Source organism: Onychomys torridus, chromosome 1 (assembly GCF_903995425.1).
Source record: "Onychomys torridus chromosome 1, mOncTor1.1, whole genome shotgun sequence".
Taxonomy (NCBI): domain Eukaryota; kingdom Metazoa; phylum Chordata; class Mammalia; order Rodentia; family Cricetidae; genus Onychomys; species Onychomys torridus.
The window spans coordinates 17,915,660-17,935,627 of record NC_050443.1 but is presented as its reverse complement, the minus strand read 5'-3'; the positions used below and the strand labels follow the sequence as shown (position 1 = coordinate 17,935,627).

Below are 19,968 nucleotides of genomic sequence, written 5' to 3'. Positions count from 1 at the left end.
GAAACATGTAGCAGGCACACATTAAGTAGGTAGCAAAGGATACAGATTCCTCCTTTTCTGTAACAGAACACAGGCTGAACTCTAGATTTTGTAGTGTTTTTGAGACTGAGTTTCCCTATGTAGGTCTGACTGGCCTGAATTTACTCTGTATACCAGTCTGACCTGGAACTCACAAAGATCCACCTGCCTCTCCCTCCTAAGTTCTGGGATCAATGGTGTGCACCACCATATCCAGCTCCTAAGCTGAACTCTTAATGGTGCTTCTGGAGATGTGTGTGGCATTTTCTGGTTGCTGTTTCTTGAGAAAGGATCTCACATAAGCTCAGGCTGCGCTAACTTTGATATGTACCTTAGGATCATCTTATACTTCTGTCTCCAGGCTGGGATGTTTATGCCAGGCTGGAATGGAACCCAGGGTTTTATGCTAAATGAACACTCTACTGAGCTATGGCCCCAGCCTTGACTTTGTGGTTTTGGTCTGAGGGTTTGTTTGTGTGTTTGTTTCTTTTTACATTTATTTATTTATTTGTGTAGTTAGGAAGGGGGAACATGAGCCATAGAATACATGTAGAGGTCAGGAAAAAACCTAAGGGGGTCAGCTCTCTCTTTCCACCATGTGGGTTCCAATCATCAACCAAACTCAGGTCCTCAGGCTTGGCACCGAGCGCATTTACCTGCTAAACCATCTTGCTGACCTGGATTTTGTTTTGTTTTGTTTGTTGTTGTTTGCCTGTTTGTTTTTAAAGAGGATTTCAATATTGGTCTGGAATTCACTATGTAGAGCAGACTCACTTTGACATTCTGCAGATCCTTCTGCCTCAGCATACTTAGTCCTGGTATTACAGGGGTGCATTTTGAAATTTGGTTCCAGTAGCCAAAAAAGTATCTCAACAATGGGATAGACTACATTTTGTGCCATTTTAGAATGCAGATTTCTCTTAGATTTCAGTGTTGAGACAGGGTCTACCACATAATTTTGGCCTACCTAGAACTCACTATGTATATCAGGATGGCCTTGAACTCAAAGTGATCTTCCTGCCTCTACCTTAAAATTGGAATGCATTGTACAGTCAGGCACATCTCAAAATTCACCTTTGACTTTTAAAAATAAAAAAAATTAACATCTGCTAAGACCAGGCATAGTGGTGCATGCCTTTAATCCCAATACTCAGGAGGCAGGGGCAGGCAGATCTCTGTGAGTTCAAAGCCAGCCTGGTCTACAGAGTGAGTTCCAGGCCAGCCAGGGCTGTGTAGAGAGACTCTGGCTCAAAACAACAAGCAAACGAAAAGAATAGCACCTGGCTCCTCAGTGTTTACATAATCACTGAAATGTGATCAAGCTTGGCCTAGTGGCACCTGTCCGTGATCTCAGCACTTGACAAGTTGATGCAGGAGGATTGTTATGAATTTGAAGCCAACCTGGGCTACATAGTAGATTTAGGGTCAGCCAGGGCTCTAAACAACAGGACAATCAATCAATCAATCAATCAATCGGGGGCCAACAAGGTAGCACTCAACAAGGTAGAGGTTTTCCCCACCAAGGCCAAAAATCTGAGCCCAGTCCCTACAATCCATATGGTGGAAGGAGAAAACTGATTCTTAGAAGTTGTCCTCTGACCTCCACACACTCTCTGTGGCACACACACACACACACACACACACACACACACACACACGATAGATAAATAAGTAAATAGATGTGGAGCTGGAGAGTTGACTCAGCAGTGCTGTGGATATCACTCTGTATAAATAAAGTGCTGATTGGCTAGTAGCCAGGCAGGAAGTATAGGCAGGAGAAGAGAGAAGAGAATTCTGGGAAGTGGAAGGCAGAGGGAGAGACACCGCCAGCCGCTGCTATGAGAAGCAACATGTAAAGACACCGGTAAGCCACAAGCCATGTGGCAAAGTATAGACTAACAGAAATGGGCTAAATATAAGAGTAAGAGCTAGACAATGGTAGGCCTGAGCTAATGGCCACACAGTTTAAATAATGTAAGTGTCTGTATGATTATTTTATACGTGGGTTGTGGGACTACTGGGGCTTGGTGGAACCTGGAGAGAAGCTCTCCAACTACACAGCAGTTAAGAGCACTTGCTGCTCTTGCAATGGACAAGGGTTCGGCTCTCAGTGCTCTCAGCCAGGAGGCTCACAACTGCCTATCAGTGCAGATCCAGAGAATCTGACACTCTCTTCTGGCCTCTATAGGTACTGCATGCACGTGGTGAACATACAAACACAAAGGCTCACACATACACATAAGGAAATATAGCTGGGTGGTGGTAGTCCACGCCTTTAATCCCAGCGCTTGGGAGGCAGAACCAGGCGGATCTCTGTGAGTTCGAGGCCAGCCTGGGGTACCAAGTGAGTTCCAGGAAAGGCACAAAGCTACACAGAGAAACCCTGTCTCAGAAAAACTAATATAGATTTATTAGTTTAGCTCAGTGGTAGAGTGCTTGCCTAGCAAGCACAAAAGCCCTGAGTTCCATCCTCAGCTCAAAAAAAAAAAAAAAAGAAAGAAAGAAAGAAAGAAAGAAAGAAAGAAAGAAAAGAAAAGAAAAGAAAAGAAAAGAAAAGAAAAGAAAATATAAATAGGGTCTGGAGAGATGGCTCAGCAGTTAAGAACACTGGCTGATCTTCCAGAGGACCCAGGTTCTATTATAAGCACCCACATGGCAGCTCACAACTGTCTGTAACTCCAGTTCATATAGCCATACATGCAAGCAAAACACAAAACATACATTAATAAATAAAACTTTTTTAAAAAAGAAAATATAAACAAACCTTAAAACAAACAGATATAAAGATAAAATCTAGGGCTGGAGAGATGGTTGAGGTTAAGAGCACTGACTGCCCTTCCAGAGGTCCTGAGTTCAATTCCCAGCACCCACATGGTGGCTCACAACCATCTGTAATGAGATCTGGTGCCCTCTTCTGGCCTGCAGTCATACATACTGTATACATAATAATAAATAAATCTTTTTTAAAAAGTTTTTAACCTAATACTATGGGTGTTTGTATAATAAACAAAGTTTGTGAGTAGTTTTTCCTCTGCAGTTCATAAAAAGAAAGTAAGGGGAAAGAGCAGAATGTTTTCTATTGTTGTTGTTGTTGTTGTTTTGAGATAGCCTCTCACTCAGTAGCCTAGGATGGGCTCAAATTCAATGCAACCCTCCTGCCTCTAAGTGCTGGGACTGCAGGCATGCACCATCATACCCACCTGGAGGAAGAGGATTTCAAAAGTCCCTCTCCCTGTGTGGGATGCCTTACTAAACTGTGGCTGGGTCTTCCTCCCCACCTGACCCCAGATCTGAAGTCGTCAGGAGCAAGGAGCAGATTCAGTCTTCTGTGAGGTCTCGGGAGAGGATGAAGGGCAAGAGAACCAGAGGAGGAAGAAAAAGGAACAAAGTGAGACACAAGGCAGGGAAAGGAACAAAAGACAGAAACTGGCTCAGAGCAGCCCTGGGAACTAAGGGAAAGACATGAGTGGGTGGAAGGAACTGTAAGTTCAGATCTTCTAGAAACTAGAATTCATCTCACACATGCTGCCCTAGCTCTCAGTCCTGCCTGGCCCTGATCCTAGCCAGGCCTAGCCCGAGCTTCACTAACCCAGCATCACCCTGTCCTACCCAATGCAGACTCCATCAAGTCCCTCTGACCCAGCCCAAACACCCAGGTCACTCACGAAGGTCTACAGTGGAGTCTGAGGCCATGGCCAACCACAACCTCTTGGAACCCTCCAACTGTCATAGAACCCACCCCACCCCCAGATGCTGCCCAGCAAAAGCCCCTGGATAACTGTCTGGGGACAGAGAGACAGACAGCAGGAGCCACGGACAGAGAGACACATAACTTTAGAGTCAGACCTACAGGTGTCCAGGATGCCACGGGAGTGCCTGGAAGCAGAGGCTGGTGCAAACTGAGTACATTCAGGGACTAGCCCCATCTTGCCTCTCCGAATGGACCAGAACTCCTCTGGCCTCCAGAGCAAGGGGACAGCAGCTCCCTACAGCAGAAAAAATGAAACCCAAGACCCTCTGAAAGGAAACTCCATCCTCCCAGATGCTGCCCAAAGTCATCGGGTCAACATACATGCACCTGTGCCCATCATCCACACTCAAGGACTCAACAGCCAGGAGCCGTCAACATCCATACCTCAACGAAGGGTGAGAATCCAGGAACCGCCAGCATCCACCGTCCTTCCTTATAGGCTCAGCACCCAAGCCTCTTCCCCATCCACTGTTCTCCCTCAAAGGCTCAGCACTCAAGAGACCCCTTCTCAGGGTTCCCAGCCCAATACACAACGTATACAATCTGTTGCCTACAATCGCTGTCCCAGTTCCAGAGAGAGCTCTTCCCTTTACCATAATCACCGACTCAACATCCTAAACTCTCATACCCTGGGCAGTGTCCAGTCAGAAAGCTTACAAACTGATGCTGACAGCCCCCTCTCCTTGATCCAGTCACACAAACTCAACAGAAAACAAGCCCGGCCCAGTGTGGATGTCCCCCCATCCATAACCTGCAGCCCAGAGGCCAGCATCGAGAGCTTTGAGTCCTTTGTCTGGAACTCCAAGGATAGTTTAAGAGAACATTTACACAGTTCTCTGTCCAGTCAGAGCACTCTAGGCAATTTCTCCAAACTGGCAAGCCTTTCTACGGCAATGGGCTCCAATAGGTGAGTAGAGGAGAGGATGCAATGGGGTCACAGTCCAGCCTGGAGCTGAGAGCTGCATTTGAAACTGGAGGTATAGCAGGGGCTAGAGGGATACCTGAGTGAAGCATAAGGGATTTGAGCAGATGCAAGGCAGATGAGGTCTGGTGTTTTGTTTTGTTTTGTTTTGTTTTGTTTTGTTGGGATAGGGTCTATGTAGACGAAGCTGACCTTGAATTCAGATCCTCCTTCCTCTGCCTTCTGTGCCGAGATTAAAGGCGTGTGCCCATGCCTGGCTTCTCAGATGGGATCTGAAGATGGTTGTGGGGGTGGCTGGGCAGGGTAGATGGACTTTCTGCTGATGCTGGTCGCATACTTGTCATAGGACTCAGAGCAAACACTGGCCACTGCTGCGCATGGGCTGGATGCTGTTGCTGGAAGCCAAGAAGATCAGCCAGTACCTTAGCCTGGTGCTGACTGTGGTCGCCATGCTTATGCTCAACCTCATTGCCTTCTGGCAGCCCTGGATCCACTTCCAAGTGCCTCTAGTGCCCTCAGTGGACCCCACTGGCCCCAAGACCATCCCCATTGACACCACCTTCTTCATGGGCTGCCCTGACATCTCCTGTATGAATGACTATGGTAAGAATGCTTGTAAAGTTGGCCCTGCCCCCACCCCTTCTGAGACTCAGGTCTCCTCTTTGTCTCGGAGAAGCTCAAGGAATAGTTTCTCCCCTCCTTAGGCTACTTTTTGATGACTACACAATGTCTTCATGCCCAAGAACCTGATGTCACTGACCAAGAAGTCTATCTCACATACCAGATCTGATGCATCCAATACCCATTTTCTAGAGCTCAATGTTGGTTTGTGTGTGCATGCATAAGTGTGCAGGTGCAAGTGTGTGTGGAAGCCAGAAGACAGCTTCAGGTGTCTTTTTTCAGGACCCATCTTAGGAGGGGTTTCAAATACTGTGATAAAGCACTCTGACCCAAAGCAACTTGGGGAGGTTTATTTCCTCTTCAGTGAATCAGCGTCAGTTGCAGCAAAGCAAAGAATTCACTTCATGGTCCTTATCAATCCTAGGTGGCTTACAGCCACTTGTAACCCCAGTTCCAGGTAATCTACTGCCCTCCTCTGTCCTCTAGTAAGAGTGTGTGTGTGTGTGTGTGTGTGTGTGTGTGTGTGTGTGTGTGTGTGTGTGTGTGTGTGTGTGTGTGCATTTGGAGGCCAGAGGTTAATGTCAGGCACTTCCTCAATCACTTTTCTTTTACATATTTATTTATTGGAGATAGGTTCTTACCATGTAAACCAGGCTAGCCTCAAACTCACAGAAATCTGCCTTCTTCTGCTTCTCAAGAGCTGGGATTAGATATGCCCTACAATGGCCCATCTGTTTTAAAAATCTTTATGTGTCTGTGTGGGTATGTGTACATTAGTGCAGGCGCTCACAGAAGCCAGAAAAAGGCATCATATTCCCTGAAACTAAAGTTATAGGTGGTTGGAAGCCACCTAGAGTGTGTGATGGAGTTTAACTCAGATGCTCCAGGACAGCATGGAGCACACTTAACTGTTAAGCCATCTCCTCAGCACTGGCTTGGTGTTCTTAATTCTCTTCTTTTCCCAGACTTGCTGGACCTGGCCTGGGCCTGCCTCCTCATCTCCGGAATCATGAGTTTCTGTGTGTGTATGGGTCTCATCAGAACCATATTCTTCTCCAGCACCAACACGCCCTCGATGGACTTCTTTCTCTTCATCTGCAGCCTCATGACAGGCATGTTACTATGATGCTTCCCATGGGTGCCCATTATAAAGGCCAGCCACATCCCCTCTATACTCAGCCCTCCCCATCCTCATCTTCAGCCCCAGCCCTACCTCCTTACAAATACCCAGCCATTATGTTGCATCCAGGCCTGAAACCAGACTCATCTGTAACTCCCATCTCATAGCCAGCAAATCCAAACCCCTCCTCCCTGACACCTGTTCCATCCATCCCCATCTCATCCGGAATCCATCTTTTCCAAACTACACTCCTTACTACCCTCAGCCTCTTCACAAATCTCAACACCCAACTTGACCTCAAGCCTCATTACCCTCCACGATTGTCTCAAGGTCAGCCCAGCCCTGCCCTTCTGAGAAGTTCGGCCTCACTCCCAGTCCCTAGCTTCACCTCCTTCTCAGTCCACACTCCAACTTACCAGCTGTGAGCTTCCCTCTGAAACTCATCCCAAGCGATTCCCAACTCCATCCTCTTCTTCAACCCCATCCCAGGACATCTTCCCCTAACACATCCCCGGCACAGCCTGGACTCCAACCTTCACACATAGCTCCATGTGTAGTTCTGTCCTACCTTCCCGAGAGCACTTCCTTCCAGCTACTTCACTCTCCAGGTCACACTTTTCTCATCTCCAGTGAGGACACATTTTCATTTTTCTTTTTTACCTGGGTCTCATGTAGCTGAGGCTGACCTTGATCTACATAGAAATGCAGCCAAGTATGTCCAGAATGTCTGTGAACTTCTGATCCTCCTGTCTCCACCTCCCTGGTGCTGGGATAACAGGTGTGTGCTGGCACATCAAGTTTCTGTGGTACTGGAGATGGCACTCAGGGCTCCGTGCATGCTAGGCAAGCACTCTACCCACTGAGCTACAGCTCAGCCTACTGCAGATAGAATTTTTCTGTCATGTGATGATGGGGTGAGTGTTCAGTTAGAAAGTATTAACCCTGTTACCTTTGTCACCCCATTGAGTCCCAAGGTTGGTTCATCGGATCTGACTGGCTAGGCAAGTGTCCCTTTGCTCTCCCACCCTCCATTGTAAGTCCCTCCTTACCCAGTAGAGAAGGGATAGCCTTTGGTTAAGGTCATATAAATAACTGAAAATCCCCTGGTAAAATCTCCATACAAATTTCCAGGATCTACCTGAGACACACAGGTCAGTGACACATCTAAGAGTCCACGCATATGTAAATGAGGTACTCTGAGAAGTCATGCATGGTGGCATAGGTCTAAAATGCCAGCATTCAGGACCCTGAGGTGTGAGGATGGTAAGTGAGATTTAGAGGGGTCAGCACTTGATGCTAGTTTGTTAACCCTTACTACGATCATCCTCTAAGTGATTCAAAACTGACATGCTGATTAGAATGTCTGTGTCCATACACGTGCCCAGATCGCAAAAGGTTGAGGGCATTTTAATCTGGCATTGACTGATACAGTCTGCCTGTCCTTGGCAGTAACTGACCACAACCACCAGTTGTGGTAGAAAACATTTTTGGAGAGGAATAGCGCTGCTGAGAACAGCCAGCATGCAACTCCTGTCTGCTGGTCACTGGCTGGTGTGTGCTTTGTTTGGTAGCTGAATCATCAGTGTGTCTGTCTGTCTGTCTGTCTGTCGTGGGGACTGCTGAGGAAGCCCAGCCACCTTCCTGCTTCAGCCTCTCCCTTTCTGGGATGAAGGCACCACACCTCTAATTGTCTAAACACAGTTGTTGAGACGGAAAGACAGTTGGTGGTTAAGAGCACACAGTACTCTTGCAGAAGGCTAGAGTACTGTTCCCAGCCCCTGCCTGGCAGCTCACAACCTCCTGTAATGCCAGCTCTAGGGGAGCTGATTCCCTCTTCTGGCCTCTGTGAGCACTGCATCCAGTTGTGAACACCAACCCCCCCCCCCAACGCACACATACATGTAATTAAAAAATGAAGTCAGTTTGTTTCAACATAGGTCACAGTAGGTAGAGAACACCTCAGTTTAAAATGAGGCACTTTCAGTCAGATAATCCTATCATGTCCTTTAACTGAACACAAAGCACTTCTTATGTTATTTTCAATAACTTAAAAAAAAAAAAAGCCCAGTTCTGTTAAATCCGAGTTGCTTATTTTTCTCCCTTTTCAAAGTATCGTCATTCTTGTCAATTCCTTTTTTTTTTTTAATTTTATCTTATTTTTTGGTTTTTCGAGACAGGGTTTCTCTGTAGCTTTGGAAGCTGTCCTGGATCTCACTCTGTAGCCCAGGCTGGCCTCGAACTCACAGAGATCCACCTGCCTCTGCCTCCCGAGTGCTGGGATTACAGGCGTGCGCCACCACCGCCTGGCCATTCTTGTCAATTCAAACTACCCTAAATAGTTTTACTCTCTCTGTGGCTCCAGAATCCCAACATTAAGGAGCCAATAATGATGAGAATTATCCTAGTCTTTGAGGTTTACCATGGGTCAGGATACATGACAATCACCCACACCCTCATGATGGCCCTCACAGATCAGTTGGTGGTTATGTACAGATGAGACTATTGAGGCTCAGACATTAGAGGCTGCTCCAAAGTAAGGAGCAGAGGCAGGGTAAGAGGCCTGGCCTGCGAGTTCCAAAACCTCCCAGTGTCTCACATCAGGGTACTGTCAAGAGGCCATGGGTGGAGGTCAGGGTCTGGATATCAACGACACTGGAGACAATGTGGTGGCACATGCTTGTAGTTGTACAACTTGGAGGCTAGAGCAAGTTATCAGCTAGTTCATCAGCCTGAACTACATAATGAGTCCAGAGCTAGCCTGGGCTATAAAGCAAGCTTTCGTTTCAAAATGGCAACAACCAAAAGGAAGGTAAGAAGTAAAGAAGGGAAGTGGGTGGAAAATGGAGAGAGAAACAAAGGGGAGGAAGCACAGGAAGAGAAAAAAGAGGGCTGGGGATGTAGCTCAGTTGGTAGAGCACTTGGCTAGGGTCCCATCCCCAAACTGCACATACTGAGCATGGTGATGTGTGTCTAAGACAGGAAGAGTTCAAGGTCATCTTCAGCTGTGTAGGGAGTTTAAAGAAACCAGCAGAGAGTGGGAAAGCCACAGCCATGTAACTAAGCCTGTGAGGGGCTCACAGCTGGTCCTGATCTGTGCTACACAGGGATCAGCATCATTCTGGGGGTCCTGTTCTACCTGATGCAAGCCAGAGAGTTCTTACAGGAAGGCATGGTCTACACGATGGGGAGCAGCTTCTACCTGGCCTGGATCAGTGTCTTCTTCTTCTTCATGATTGGTCTGGCTGGCTCGGGTGTGGCCTCAGTGGTGCAGATGATGCTGGGGGAATTGTTAGGAATGGGGGTCAGGTTGTACACAGGGCTGGGGACAGTAGGACTGGGCTTGGGAGTCAGGGCTAGGGATTCTTGTAGGCTTGGGGTGGTTGGGTTGGGGACGACTTGAGAGTGGAGTTGATTCTGGATTTAGGGATGGGGTACACAGTAAGGGCTAGCCTACTGACCTCTGAGTCTTCTCTGCCCTCTTTCTCAGGTCTCTTCTCCTATCTGAACTACATGAACTTCTGGTCCATCCTGCCAGTCCAAGCCAGGTGGTCCTAGGCCACATGACAAGGAGCTGACACCAATGACCTACTCACGACTGTCAACTGCCTGGAGCTCACTCTCCAGCCCCACACCCACGAGTTATGTAGCTTCTGACCCCTCAACCCAGAGTAATAACTTACATTTTAAAGAAAAATATCTTCTGCCCAGAATATTTCATTACTTGTCTTTGTATGTTGAAAGCACATTGTGGAACTGTCATATTCCCCCTCCCCTCCTCCCCCTGGCACACACACCTTGTCCATTTTGGGGCTACTCTTAAGTAGAGGGACAGAAAAGGGACTCAGGGGTAAAACATCAAAGGTCAGCAAAAAGACTAGGGCAAGGATCCTTGGCATATACACAGTGCTTTTCTGTTTGTTTTTTTTCAAGACAGGGTTTTTCTGTATATCCCTGGATGTCCTGGAACTCACTCTGTAGATCAGGCTGGCCTCGAACTCACAGAGATCTGCCTGCCTCTGCCTCCCTGGGTACTGGGATTATAGGTGTGCGCCACATGATGCTTAATTGACCTACCTCATGTCTTAACTTCAACCTTTAGTTCTTTTGATTTCTGTTGTGGTTTTTGTTTTTGAGACAGGGTCTCACTATGTGGACCAGGCTGGCCTGGAACTCATAAAGATGGGCCTGCCTCTGCCACCTGAGTGCTGGGATTAAAGGCGTGCCTCACTGTTCCACAGCTCCAACGTTTAGCTGTGTAATCAATAATTCCCCTTTTCTGAGAAAATCCTGCTCAGGCCCTCAACTCATCACCCATCCTTCCCTGCAGCTTCTCCCCTAGCTCTATTCTTCTTCCCAAAGGCCCTCAACACAACCCTGCTCAGTGCAGGGCTCTAGGAAGGAGGTGTGGGGCCAACAGACAGCTGCTGAATAGGAAAGGGTTGATGTGGAAGTAAAAAGCCCATCACTTCCCAGGTCCCCCCCACCACCTAACTGCAGAGGGGACTGAGGCACCCCTTTTCTTATTCTCACAGGTCTAGAGACTCATACCTACTAGCTCTATGACTCACAGAAAGGTTGACTTGGGACTCAGTTTTCTTGTCTACAGAATAGAGGCAATGATCTACTATACTGGTCCAACCTTTTGACATCACCACATGATAATATTATCTACAAAGTTCACATCCAAGAACTGCACAATCAAAGGGCAGGAGAGATGGCTTAGTAGTTAAGAGTGTTTGCTTGCTTTCCCAGAAGACTGAGTTCAGTTACCAGCATCCTTGTTGGGTGGCTCATGACTGCCTGTAACTCCAGCTCTAGGGGATCTGTTGCCCTCTTTTGGCCTCTGCAGGTACTACACCCACACATACACAAATACCCCCAACACACACACACACACACACATACACACACACACACACACACACACACACACACACACACACTACATTTGGAAAAAAAAAAAAAAAAAGAACTGCACAATTGTGTTATCAAAAAAAAAAAAAAATCGCAAGGGCCTGGACAGATAGCTCAGCTGTTAAGAGCACTTGCTTTTGCAGAGGACCAGGGCTTGATTCCCAAAACTCACATGGCAGCTCACAACCACCCTTCAACACTCTTCTAACCTCTGAGGGCACCAGGCACACGCATGGTACACAGGCATACATGCAAGCAAAACACTCACACATATAAATCTAAAATAAATACATTTTAATTTCAAAAAAAAAATTTAGACACTTTCTCATGTATTCCAGACTGATTTGGAACTCACTATTCAGACAAGATGAAACCTAAATTCTGAATCTCTTGTTGGCATTACAGTTGGGCATAACCATGCCTAGTTTACATAATGTTAGGGTTGAAGCCAACACTTCCTACAAGCTAGGCAGGCACTCTACCAACTGAGCCACATCCCCAGCAAATGTGTCCACTTTTAAAGATGAGCTACAGCTATATGCCTTATACTAGATCTGTAAGAATGATCAAATAAACACAGTCCCAATCCTGTGCAGGGGAATACAAAATCTGTGCCCATAAGGAACTAGATGAGATGTGAGGGAATCCATCCTATGAGGAAAGAGAAAGGAGGTATCATATTTATTTTTCCGTTGTTGATGATAAGACACCCTGATAAGAGCAACTTAAGGGAAAAGGTTCACAGTCAAAAGTACAGTCCATCACCTGGGGGGTAGGGGGTCAAGGAGGCAGGAGCTTGAGGAGGCAGCTAGTCACACTGCATCTGCGGTCAGGAAGCAGAGGGACATGAACACTGGTCCTCAGCTTTCTCCATTTACACAGTCCATAATCCCTACACACAGGCAGATTGTCTGGAGTAGAGGCAATCTGGAGATTCTTTGCCAAGATGACAGATGAACAAAGGTGACTGGAGAAGGCGGGAGTGTAATGAATCTTTCTCTGTCCCGCCAGCCAGCTCCCAAATGACATGGAGACTTATTATTTATGATAAAAGATTGGCCTTTAGCTTAGGCTTGTCTCAACTAGCTCTTATAACTTAATTAACCCGTATTTTTTAATCTGTGTTCTGCCACATGGCATTACCTCTCTTCCATCTTGAGCCTTCCATTTCCTGTGTCTGGCTGGCAACTCTGCCTTTCTTCTTCCCAGAGTCCTCTGTCTCTGGAAGTCCGGCCTAACTTCTTCCTGCCTAGCTATTGGCCACTCGGATCTTTATTAACTCAATCAGAAGACACTTTGGCAAAAATACATCTTCACAGTGTAAACAAGTATTCCCCAACAAGGGAGCCATGTGGATTGGAGTTGCTTGAAATGCAGAGAGAATGGTACATGCCAAGGGTCCTGTGGCAGAGGACTCTGTAGGTTCCACAGAGATCAGGAAGACCACAAGTGAGGGAGGAAGATAAGGCCCAGAGAACACACAGAAAGACATCACCACCAGCCTTGTTGAGAATATTGCCTTTCCTCTGGTGTGAGCCAGCAGCCATAATGGAAACTCACTCACATACCTAAGAAAGGAATCAACTCCTTTCCCTTTACTTCAGACCATTAGGTTCCAGGACCAATCTCCTCAACGGAAAGAAGAAAGAGCCCTACCGAGCAGGGGTCAGCTGAACAAAGGACATTCGGGTCTCATGAAGGATTGCAGCTATGGCTTAAAGAATGTAACCGCTCCATAGGTTACTGATATGCAAAGACTATTTGGAGAGCAAATTGAAGAAGAAGAAGAAGAAGAAGAAAAGGAGAAAGAAGAACCGTTACCCAATGTGTATGTTAATAGAGTTAAAAAAAAAAAAATCCCAACTGTGTGCTGTGTGAACTTGTGAAATGGTATGAGGTACAGACTTTTTAAAAACAAAAACAGATATTCTATTAATTTTGTGCTTGAGACACTCCAGCCCAAGCAATAATTCAGAACCCTGACCTTTCTCCCTAAGACCTAGGGGTCCAGACCCCCAGTCCTCCTCCCTCAGACCCAGCGGTCCAGATGCAGGCCACCCTCCCTCGGCACAGAGAATCCCCGCCATTCCGCTCTAGCGTCTCTGCTAGGACCCTGCCCATCACAGAGCACATTCGCCTCTAATTGCACCACGCCGTGCTTCCTTCCCTGTAAGTCTGAGCTTGGTCCCGCCTCCCGCGCTGCGGTTGCGACCTCTGTTGGGTGGGCCCTTTAAGCGTAACCCAACCTCTGCTGCAAGGACTTGCTCCCCAGCCGCGCTGGCAAGTCCATGGTTTCCGGTTCTGACCCCGCCTACCCCTAGGGGGCCTTTCTCGTCCGCCTCTTCTTGAAGGCTGCTTCAGAACTGCCTGACAAGAGTGACGGAAGAGCTGTTAAGATATGTTCTTTATCCTTTTAGTCCTCCTCGGAGACAACATATCTTATGTTCTGATCAAGAATATTCTAGCGGCAACGGACGCCTGTTCTTCCTTCTACCATCAAAGCGGGGTTCCCAGCAAAGGCTCAATGGTAGGCTGCCTCAGGGCGGGGCCTGAGGCGCGCTGGGGGTGTGGCCCTGCGGACGCGGTGGGCGGGACTGACAGGCGGCGCGCGCTATAAAATGGGACTCGCGGCTGTGGCGCGCGCTTGGGGAGAGCGTGTTGGATCCTATCTCTTTGCCGGCGAGTTTTCTCGAGGTTGGTCTCGGGGCCATCTGGTCTGTGGTGCTGCTTTGCGCCCTAGGGAGCGCGCGTCCGGAGGTATCTGTGGCCTGGTCATGGGTGTGCCTGTCGCGTGGACGGGCTCAAGGGCGCTGCTTGGGGCCGCGGGCTCGCTAGGGGTGGACCCGGGGTGTCCCCTGAAGGAGCGGATGCGGGCACTTGCGGGGATGATGCCTTCCGCCAGGTGTGTGGAGCTGTGGATGCCGGGACGGGCCTTCCTTTGTCTGTGCCTTAGCCGGGCTACGCCATTTCTGCTGCTCACGTCGCGGGTCTTGTCCGCCATCTTACCCGTTTTTAGGTGACAGGGAGGGGGTGTGTGACAGAATTCTCCTCCCAATGACAGCCCCGTGCTACCTGCAGGTTCTCTCCGTAGGAAATCTCTACCACTGCCCCTCCTCCCGTGTGGGATTTTGACATTTTTGTGCAACCTAGAACACATGAGGGCTGGAGGAGGATGGGGTGTAGGGGCAGATACAAGATACGGAGTTACCAAGGCGGAAGTGAGTGCACGTGGAGGACTGGACTGCTTCGGAGCAGCAGGTAGGAGTAGACAGGAGAAAGGAAGTCAGGCCTTTTTTCACCTGCAAGAATACTGATACAATGTTGGACCTGATGGTACAAGCGTGTCATCCCAGCTGCTCGAATTTTGAAAGTAAATTACAGCCGGGAGGCGGTGGCACATGCCTTTAATCTCATCACTCGGGAGGCAGAGCCAGGCGGATCTCTGAGTTCGAGGCCAGCCTGGTCTACAGAGCGCGAGATCGAGATCCAGGACAGGCACCAAAACTACAGAGAAACCCTGTCTCGGGGGAAAAAAAGTAAATTACATATTTCACCCAAAATATTTTAACCACATGTTCCCCTCCAAAACAGCTTTTTTTTTCTTGTTGGTGCCATTATCACACTTGATTAGACTTTCCTCCTGCCGTCCTGCTGTTCTCTTTGTGTTCATTGCGAAGCCATCAGATGCCTTTCACTGGGTGGTTCAAATCTGGCTGAGTACGGTCCTTGTCCATATCACTTATATCTTTGGGTTTGGGATTTTTGTCGTTTTTGTTTGGTTTTTCTCCATAGAACAACCCCTTGTTCCTTTCCATCAGGTTCTTCAGAGGGATTTGTGTCTTTACAGGTTTTATTTTTCAAGGTTACTAGCAGATACAGCCAAGAGCATCAGAGTCGACTTCGTGCTGTGGGTACATAGAGAATCTCTATGGACCTGTGTCACTGGGAAAGTTGGGGCATCTAGTGGATTTTGTGTTTATAGCTTGGCCACCATCCCTGCAGGCAAGTAGCCTTCACATTGCAGAAGGTCTGAGGCTCCCATGATGTTTAGCACTGGGCTCCGATCCTCCTTGAGGACACAGTGCTCCTCCAGGACCTTTGACACCTGGGGGTCTGAGGGGCTCTGGTTTTGATCTTCTACACCTGTCCCCACACATACACCCTCACCAAGTCCTTCCTGTGTTACAGGTGTATCTTGAAGCCAAGTAGCCGTCCACCATCATCTCATTGTGGTGAGAACCTTTACTTTTTCATCTCTCCACACCTAAAATAATATACCTTTCTCTTAGGTGACTTTCTATAATTTGGGATCATGAGACCAGACAGCTAGTTGGTTAAGATCCTAGCCCTGCTGCTCATAACTCTAAACTGGTTATTAAGCCATCTTACTTAAATCTGGGTGCTAGATGGAGCAGACACATCAAGAGCAGATGGTAGTATTTCCTGCCTTCTAGGGGTAAGGGCTGGGTAAGGTACAGAAAGGACCTGATTTTCAAACTCAGTAGAAGGAACAAAATGGCTGGCAGCATTATCATCTGACCACTGGATTTTGGACTGAATACAGTGTGCTTTTGAGAAGCCTTAAATCATTTGTACATAAAAATGATACTTTAAAAAAAAAAACCTTGAATTTACATAGGAGTCATTATTAAAATAGCAATGTTTATCAGAAGACAGGAATGTGTGTTATCTGAAAAAGAGCAAGTTCTCAGCTCTAGGAGAATTTCTTGTTTTTTAGGTGCTGGGGACAGGGAGAACAATGGCTGTATTGTTGACCGTGAGGTGTTTTTTTAATCTGACGGTACTGGGCTTGGGCTAGTAACGAGGTGTCCTGCATATCACTGAACAACACATGGAGTCTCTATAGGCAAAGATATGAGAACTGAAAAGGAGAAAATACTCACCGGTGGCTAGGGAGACCTGGTTCCTTTAGCCTATGTCCATGCACCACTCCACTAAGCGAGAATGGAGCGGGCAAGACAGAAATGTGCCCTTTGTCCACACTACAACCATATAGGGCTTACAGGCGCCTGAAATGGGAGTTGGTGGGGCTGAATTTTTCATTCTTAATTGTGTGGCTACATCTTTGGACCACTCATTTCTGCACAAAATTGAGGCTTGTGGTTGCTAAATAACAGAGCACCTGTGTGAGTACTTGAAGCAGAGCAAAGCAGGATAAGTTCAAGGCCAACCTGGGCTATATAACAAGACCCTGTGGGGTAGAGGAGAAGGCCACAGTATTTGAGGAAGTTGAGTTCAGCAAATCCCACCAGGATCCTAGCAATAGGCAGGTGTCATTTTTCCTCCACAGAATGCTCTGGCAAAGTCATCACTTCCCAGTTGCAGTGTGGAACAGTGGTGCTGGCCTCGAGCTCAGGCAGGTTGAAGAGTTGGTGTGGGGTAAATAGGCCTGGCAGAAGGGCAGAAGCCTTTGAGGTACATGGTTACTACATCCTGAGAATTCCAAACGGCCTAGAGCTGAGCTGTGAGCCCAGCACTGCCTCATTTGCCACACATTCATTCCCAAGACAAAGCAGCCTCAGTCTGTTGGCAGCAGAGCATGTGGAAGGCAGCATGCAGGGTCAGGGTGGACAGTGAGGGATAATGGTGGCACCTGCTTATACTCCCAACATTCCAGGTGGCTGAGGCAGGAGGATCCTGAGTTCACGTGCAGCCTGGGTTACATACAAAAATAAGTGAGTAAGATGGGGTGCGGTAGTGTGTATCTGTAATCCTCTTTGGGGTAGAGGCATGTTGGGAGTGTCGCAAGGGAGGACTGCTTTCTCAGAAACCAAGTGTCAGCCATTCTCTTGCCTGAATGTCTGAGCATGTGCTACACTACCCCCTTGGGACAGCAGGTGGCCCTGGGACCTAAGAGGGGGAGAGTGTTGATATTACCAGGACCCCTGTGATGTCCAGCACTGGGCTCTGACCACCCTGAGGACATGGTGCCCCCCAGGGACCTTTGACACCCTGGGGTCTGAGGGGTCCTGGCTACAAAGGGAGTAGTTGGAGAAGTTGTATTCTTTGTGCGTCTCACCAGCCTCTTTCCCCTCTCCCTCCTGCCAACAGACGGACAGTTCCTTCAGACAGCCAGGCTTCCCTCCAGGTAAGCAGAAGGGTTGCCTGAGGTGGGGTAGGGTCTTAATACTGCTAATACATACTGCTCAGTTTAGACTCTGCTTGTACTGTAAGAAATCCTGTCAGTGTCTATGCTTAAGGACCCCTGTGATGTCCAGCACTGGGCTCTGACTACCCTGAGGACATGGTGCCCCCCAGGGACCTTTGACACCCTGGGGTCTGAGGGGTCCTGGCTACAAAGAGGGGGTGAATAGGGGTATCATGGTCTTCCAGACCAACTTCTTTCCCCTTGCCTTTCTGCCTCCAGGTGGTTCCTGCAGACAGCCTGCTTCCCTCCACGTAAGAACAGAGGGGCTATCTGGGATAGGGGTAGGGGTCTTGATTCTAATCACATGAACCGTTGTTCAAACATGGGAATGGGTAAAGAAGTTGGCCGAGGTTGTTATGAGGCACCCTGTCCTAATGCTCTTGGTAACCCCCATGATGTACAGCACTGGGCCTCTGACCAGCCTGATGGCATGTTGCATGACCTCGGGACCTTTGATTCCAGGGTTCTGGGGGGTTTCTGTTCTAGGGGATGCTGAGTGGAGGCGTGGCCCTTTGTCACCTACTAGCATGCCTTATGCCTTTTTGCAGCCTCTGCAGCAGCATTGCTTCTAGCCCTCTTGCTGTCCTTGCCTGAGGCTGTAGGGCCATGGCGGAGAGAGTGCTGGTGCCCACCCAGGTAGGCCGGGGGGACCGCTACTACACATACACAGAGCTGTTGGCTATCTCACGGCGTTTCAAGCAAAACCCCAATGAGCTCATGGTCACCTGGATCCTGCGGGTGTACGACCAGGGAGGCCCGGCCCTGTCCCTGAATTCCGGGGAGCTGGGGCTGCTGGGTGACCTCACCCAGGATGCCATCTTTAACTACCGCTGCAAGGCCCTGCGGGGGGGTGGCTGCCAGACACTGCTGAGCTGGCTGCTGCAGGCCTGGCGCCAGCGCTGGCAATCCTCCCTGCATTTTGAGGCCACTCAGCTGCCCTTCAGGCCGTGGACCACCATGGAGGAAGGCATCCAACTGGTTCGTGAGCTGGGTATGATTGAGTGGATCTACCTTGACCCAGAGGGGCCTGTGGACCTGGCCCCAGAGGATGTGGCCTTCACTCAGGGCCTGCAGCGGCGCCTGCTCACAGCAGCACCCTCTGAGCTGCGGCTCTCACTGGTCAGCCTGCTGGTGCGTGGCATGACAGTACTAGAGGCTGTGATGGAGATCCAGACCATTGCCGATGTGGGTCTGCTTTGGCGCCAGAGCCAGCCAGGCCGCACCAAGCTCATGCTGGGGCCCAACCCAACTCGAAAGGACCTCCTAGGCTGGCTGCTCAGCCACGGCGTGCCCCGGGAGCAAGTAGACAGGCAGCCCACCAAGGTGCTCCTGGAACTGTACATCAAAGAAGCCAAGCGCAGTCGTGGCCAGCCCAGCTATGGGCTGGCTGAGGAGCAGCCACCCCCACCCCCCTACTCCGACCAGGCCTGTGGGGAGGAGCCCCCTGTGAGGCACGACTAGACCTGGACTGGCTTTGAGAGCACACTCATACCCTGGGGTTGCAGGTGGGAGGTGAATCTCACAGAGGCTGCCTGCAACCTAGGCCACTAGGAAGGAGCTTGGCAAGCACCTTTCCCACATGTGTGTCCCTCCAGCATTTAGTGCCAAGTTCAGTGGCCCCCCCCCCAAAGAAAGGTGTGCATGTCCCCAGCCACATAGTCCTTGTGGGAAGTGAGCCACAGGTGGCCATTTGCCGTGAATCTAGGGTGCTTGTGGCCCTGGAGTTCAACCCCTTGAGTTGGAGCATAAGGCCATGCTGAGGTGGGTGGCCACATCAGGGTCCCCACCCCTCTGCCTCCACATGGCCCCCAAAGCACTACATGCAGGCCATCTTGAAGTTTTTACTTTTTCAATACAACACTTAACATAGTATTTTAGGTATAGGCCACACTTCATGTACTTTTACTGGGTGTTTGACACTTGAGGGCTTAACATTGTAAACTTTTCTAATGCAGCATTTTTATTTTATATTTTATTTTGAGCTTATGTGACACTTTGGTTTTGGGGAGAGGAAAGCCCCCTTTTGTAAAGACTTTGCTCTGGGGACCCTGTCCCTGTTTTCTTTTAGCCATGCCCTTCCCTTCTGAAGCACCTTCCAGCTGGGTCTGGTGTCCCTGGCTGCACACATGTCCCCTGGCCAATGTAGATCTGGATTTAGTGGAGGGGCGAGGCGGGCAGCCCTGGAGCTTCTGCCTCCTCCGTGAGTTCCTATTAAATGGCTGGTTCATTGCCCTCTGTTGGGTGTGCTGTTTGACTTGGTCCCGGCGTGGGTAGACTCGCGATGATGAGCTGGGTCCTGGGCAGGTGAGGCACAAGCGTCCTTGCCCACCTCTGGCCTGTTTCCAGAGGATACTCCAGCGGTCTGGTGAGGAAAGGTGGGCTGGTGGGGGCCAGTCACAGCCACTGGCTGGCTTTAGTCCCTACCCTGCAGCCTGCATTGGGGTTTGAGTTGG

The 19,968-nt window shown here is 49.0% G+C and overlaps 2 protein-coding genes and 4 non-coding genes across 11 annotated transcripts; all 6 read left to right on the top strand.

Annotated features, from left to right (window-relative positions):
* Positions 1-3,957: 3,957 nt before the first annotated feature.
* On the top strand, positions 3,958-9,987 carry LOC118582352. 2 transcript variants are annotated; one of them, XM_036185151.1, is made up of 5 exons: positions 3,958-4,676; positions 5,038-5,306; positions 6,278-6,424; positions 9,537-9,668; positions 9,920-9,987. In XM_036185151.1, the coding sequence occupies exons 1-5, from the start codon at positions 3,958-3,960 to the stop codon at positions 9,985-9,987; spliced, it is 1,335 nt and encodes a 444-aa protein (XP_036041044.1). The 2 variants fall into 2 exon arrangements, with proteins under 2 accessions (XP_036041044.1, XP_036041052.1); XM_036185159.1 differs by lacking the exon at positions 9,537-9,668.
* A 3,960-nt stretch (positions 9,988-13,947) lies between these two features.
* On the top strand, positions 13,948-19,753 carry C1H19orf48 (chromosome 1 C19orf48 homolog). 5 transcript variants are annotated; one of them, XM_036174011.1, is made up of 7 exons: positions 13,948-14,040; positions 14,425-14,604; positions 15,535-15,578; positions 16,985-17,042; positions 17,419-17,455; positions 17,735-17,766; positions 18,064-19,753. In XM_036174011.1, exon 7 carries the CDS (start codon positions 18,122-18,124, stop codon positions 18,974-18,976), a length of 855 nt encoding a protein of 284 aa, XP_036029904.1. In that variant the 5' UTR covers positions 13,948-14,040; positions 14,425-14,604; positions 15,535-15,578; positions 16,985-17,042; positions 17,419-17,455; positions 17,735-17,766; positions 18,064-18,121; the 3' UTR covers positions 18,977-19,753. The 5 variants fall into 5 exon arrangements, with proteins under 5 accessions (XP_036029904.1, XP_036029886.1, XP_036029914.1 ...); XM_036173993.1 differs by lacking the exon at positions 14,425-14,604; XM_036174021.1 differs by lacking the exons at positions 13,948-14,040; positions 14,425-14,604 and adding an exon at positions 14,047-14,103.
* LOC118576945 lies at positions 15,379-15,470 on the top strand. Its single transcript, XR_004944134.1, has one exon. It is a non-coding gene; the product is annotated as a small nucleolar RNA SNORD88 (small nucleolar RNA).
* Positions 17,247-17,337, top strand: LOC118576942. Its single transcript, XR_004944132.1, has one exon. It is a non-coding gene; the product is annotated as a small nucleolar RNA SNORD88 (small nucleolar RNA).
* Positions 17,567-17,657, top strand: LOC118576943. The gene has a single exon (XR_004944133.1). It is a non-coding gene; the product is annotated as a small nucleolar RNA SNORD88 (small nucleolar RNA).
* On the top strand, positions 17,900-17,992 carry LOC118576947. Its single transcript, XR_004944136.1, has one exon. It is a non-coding gene; the product is annotated as a small nucleolar RNA SNORD88 (small nucleolar RNA).
* Positions 19,754-19,968: the final 215 nt, after the last annotated feature.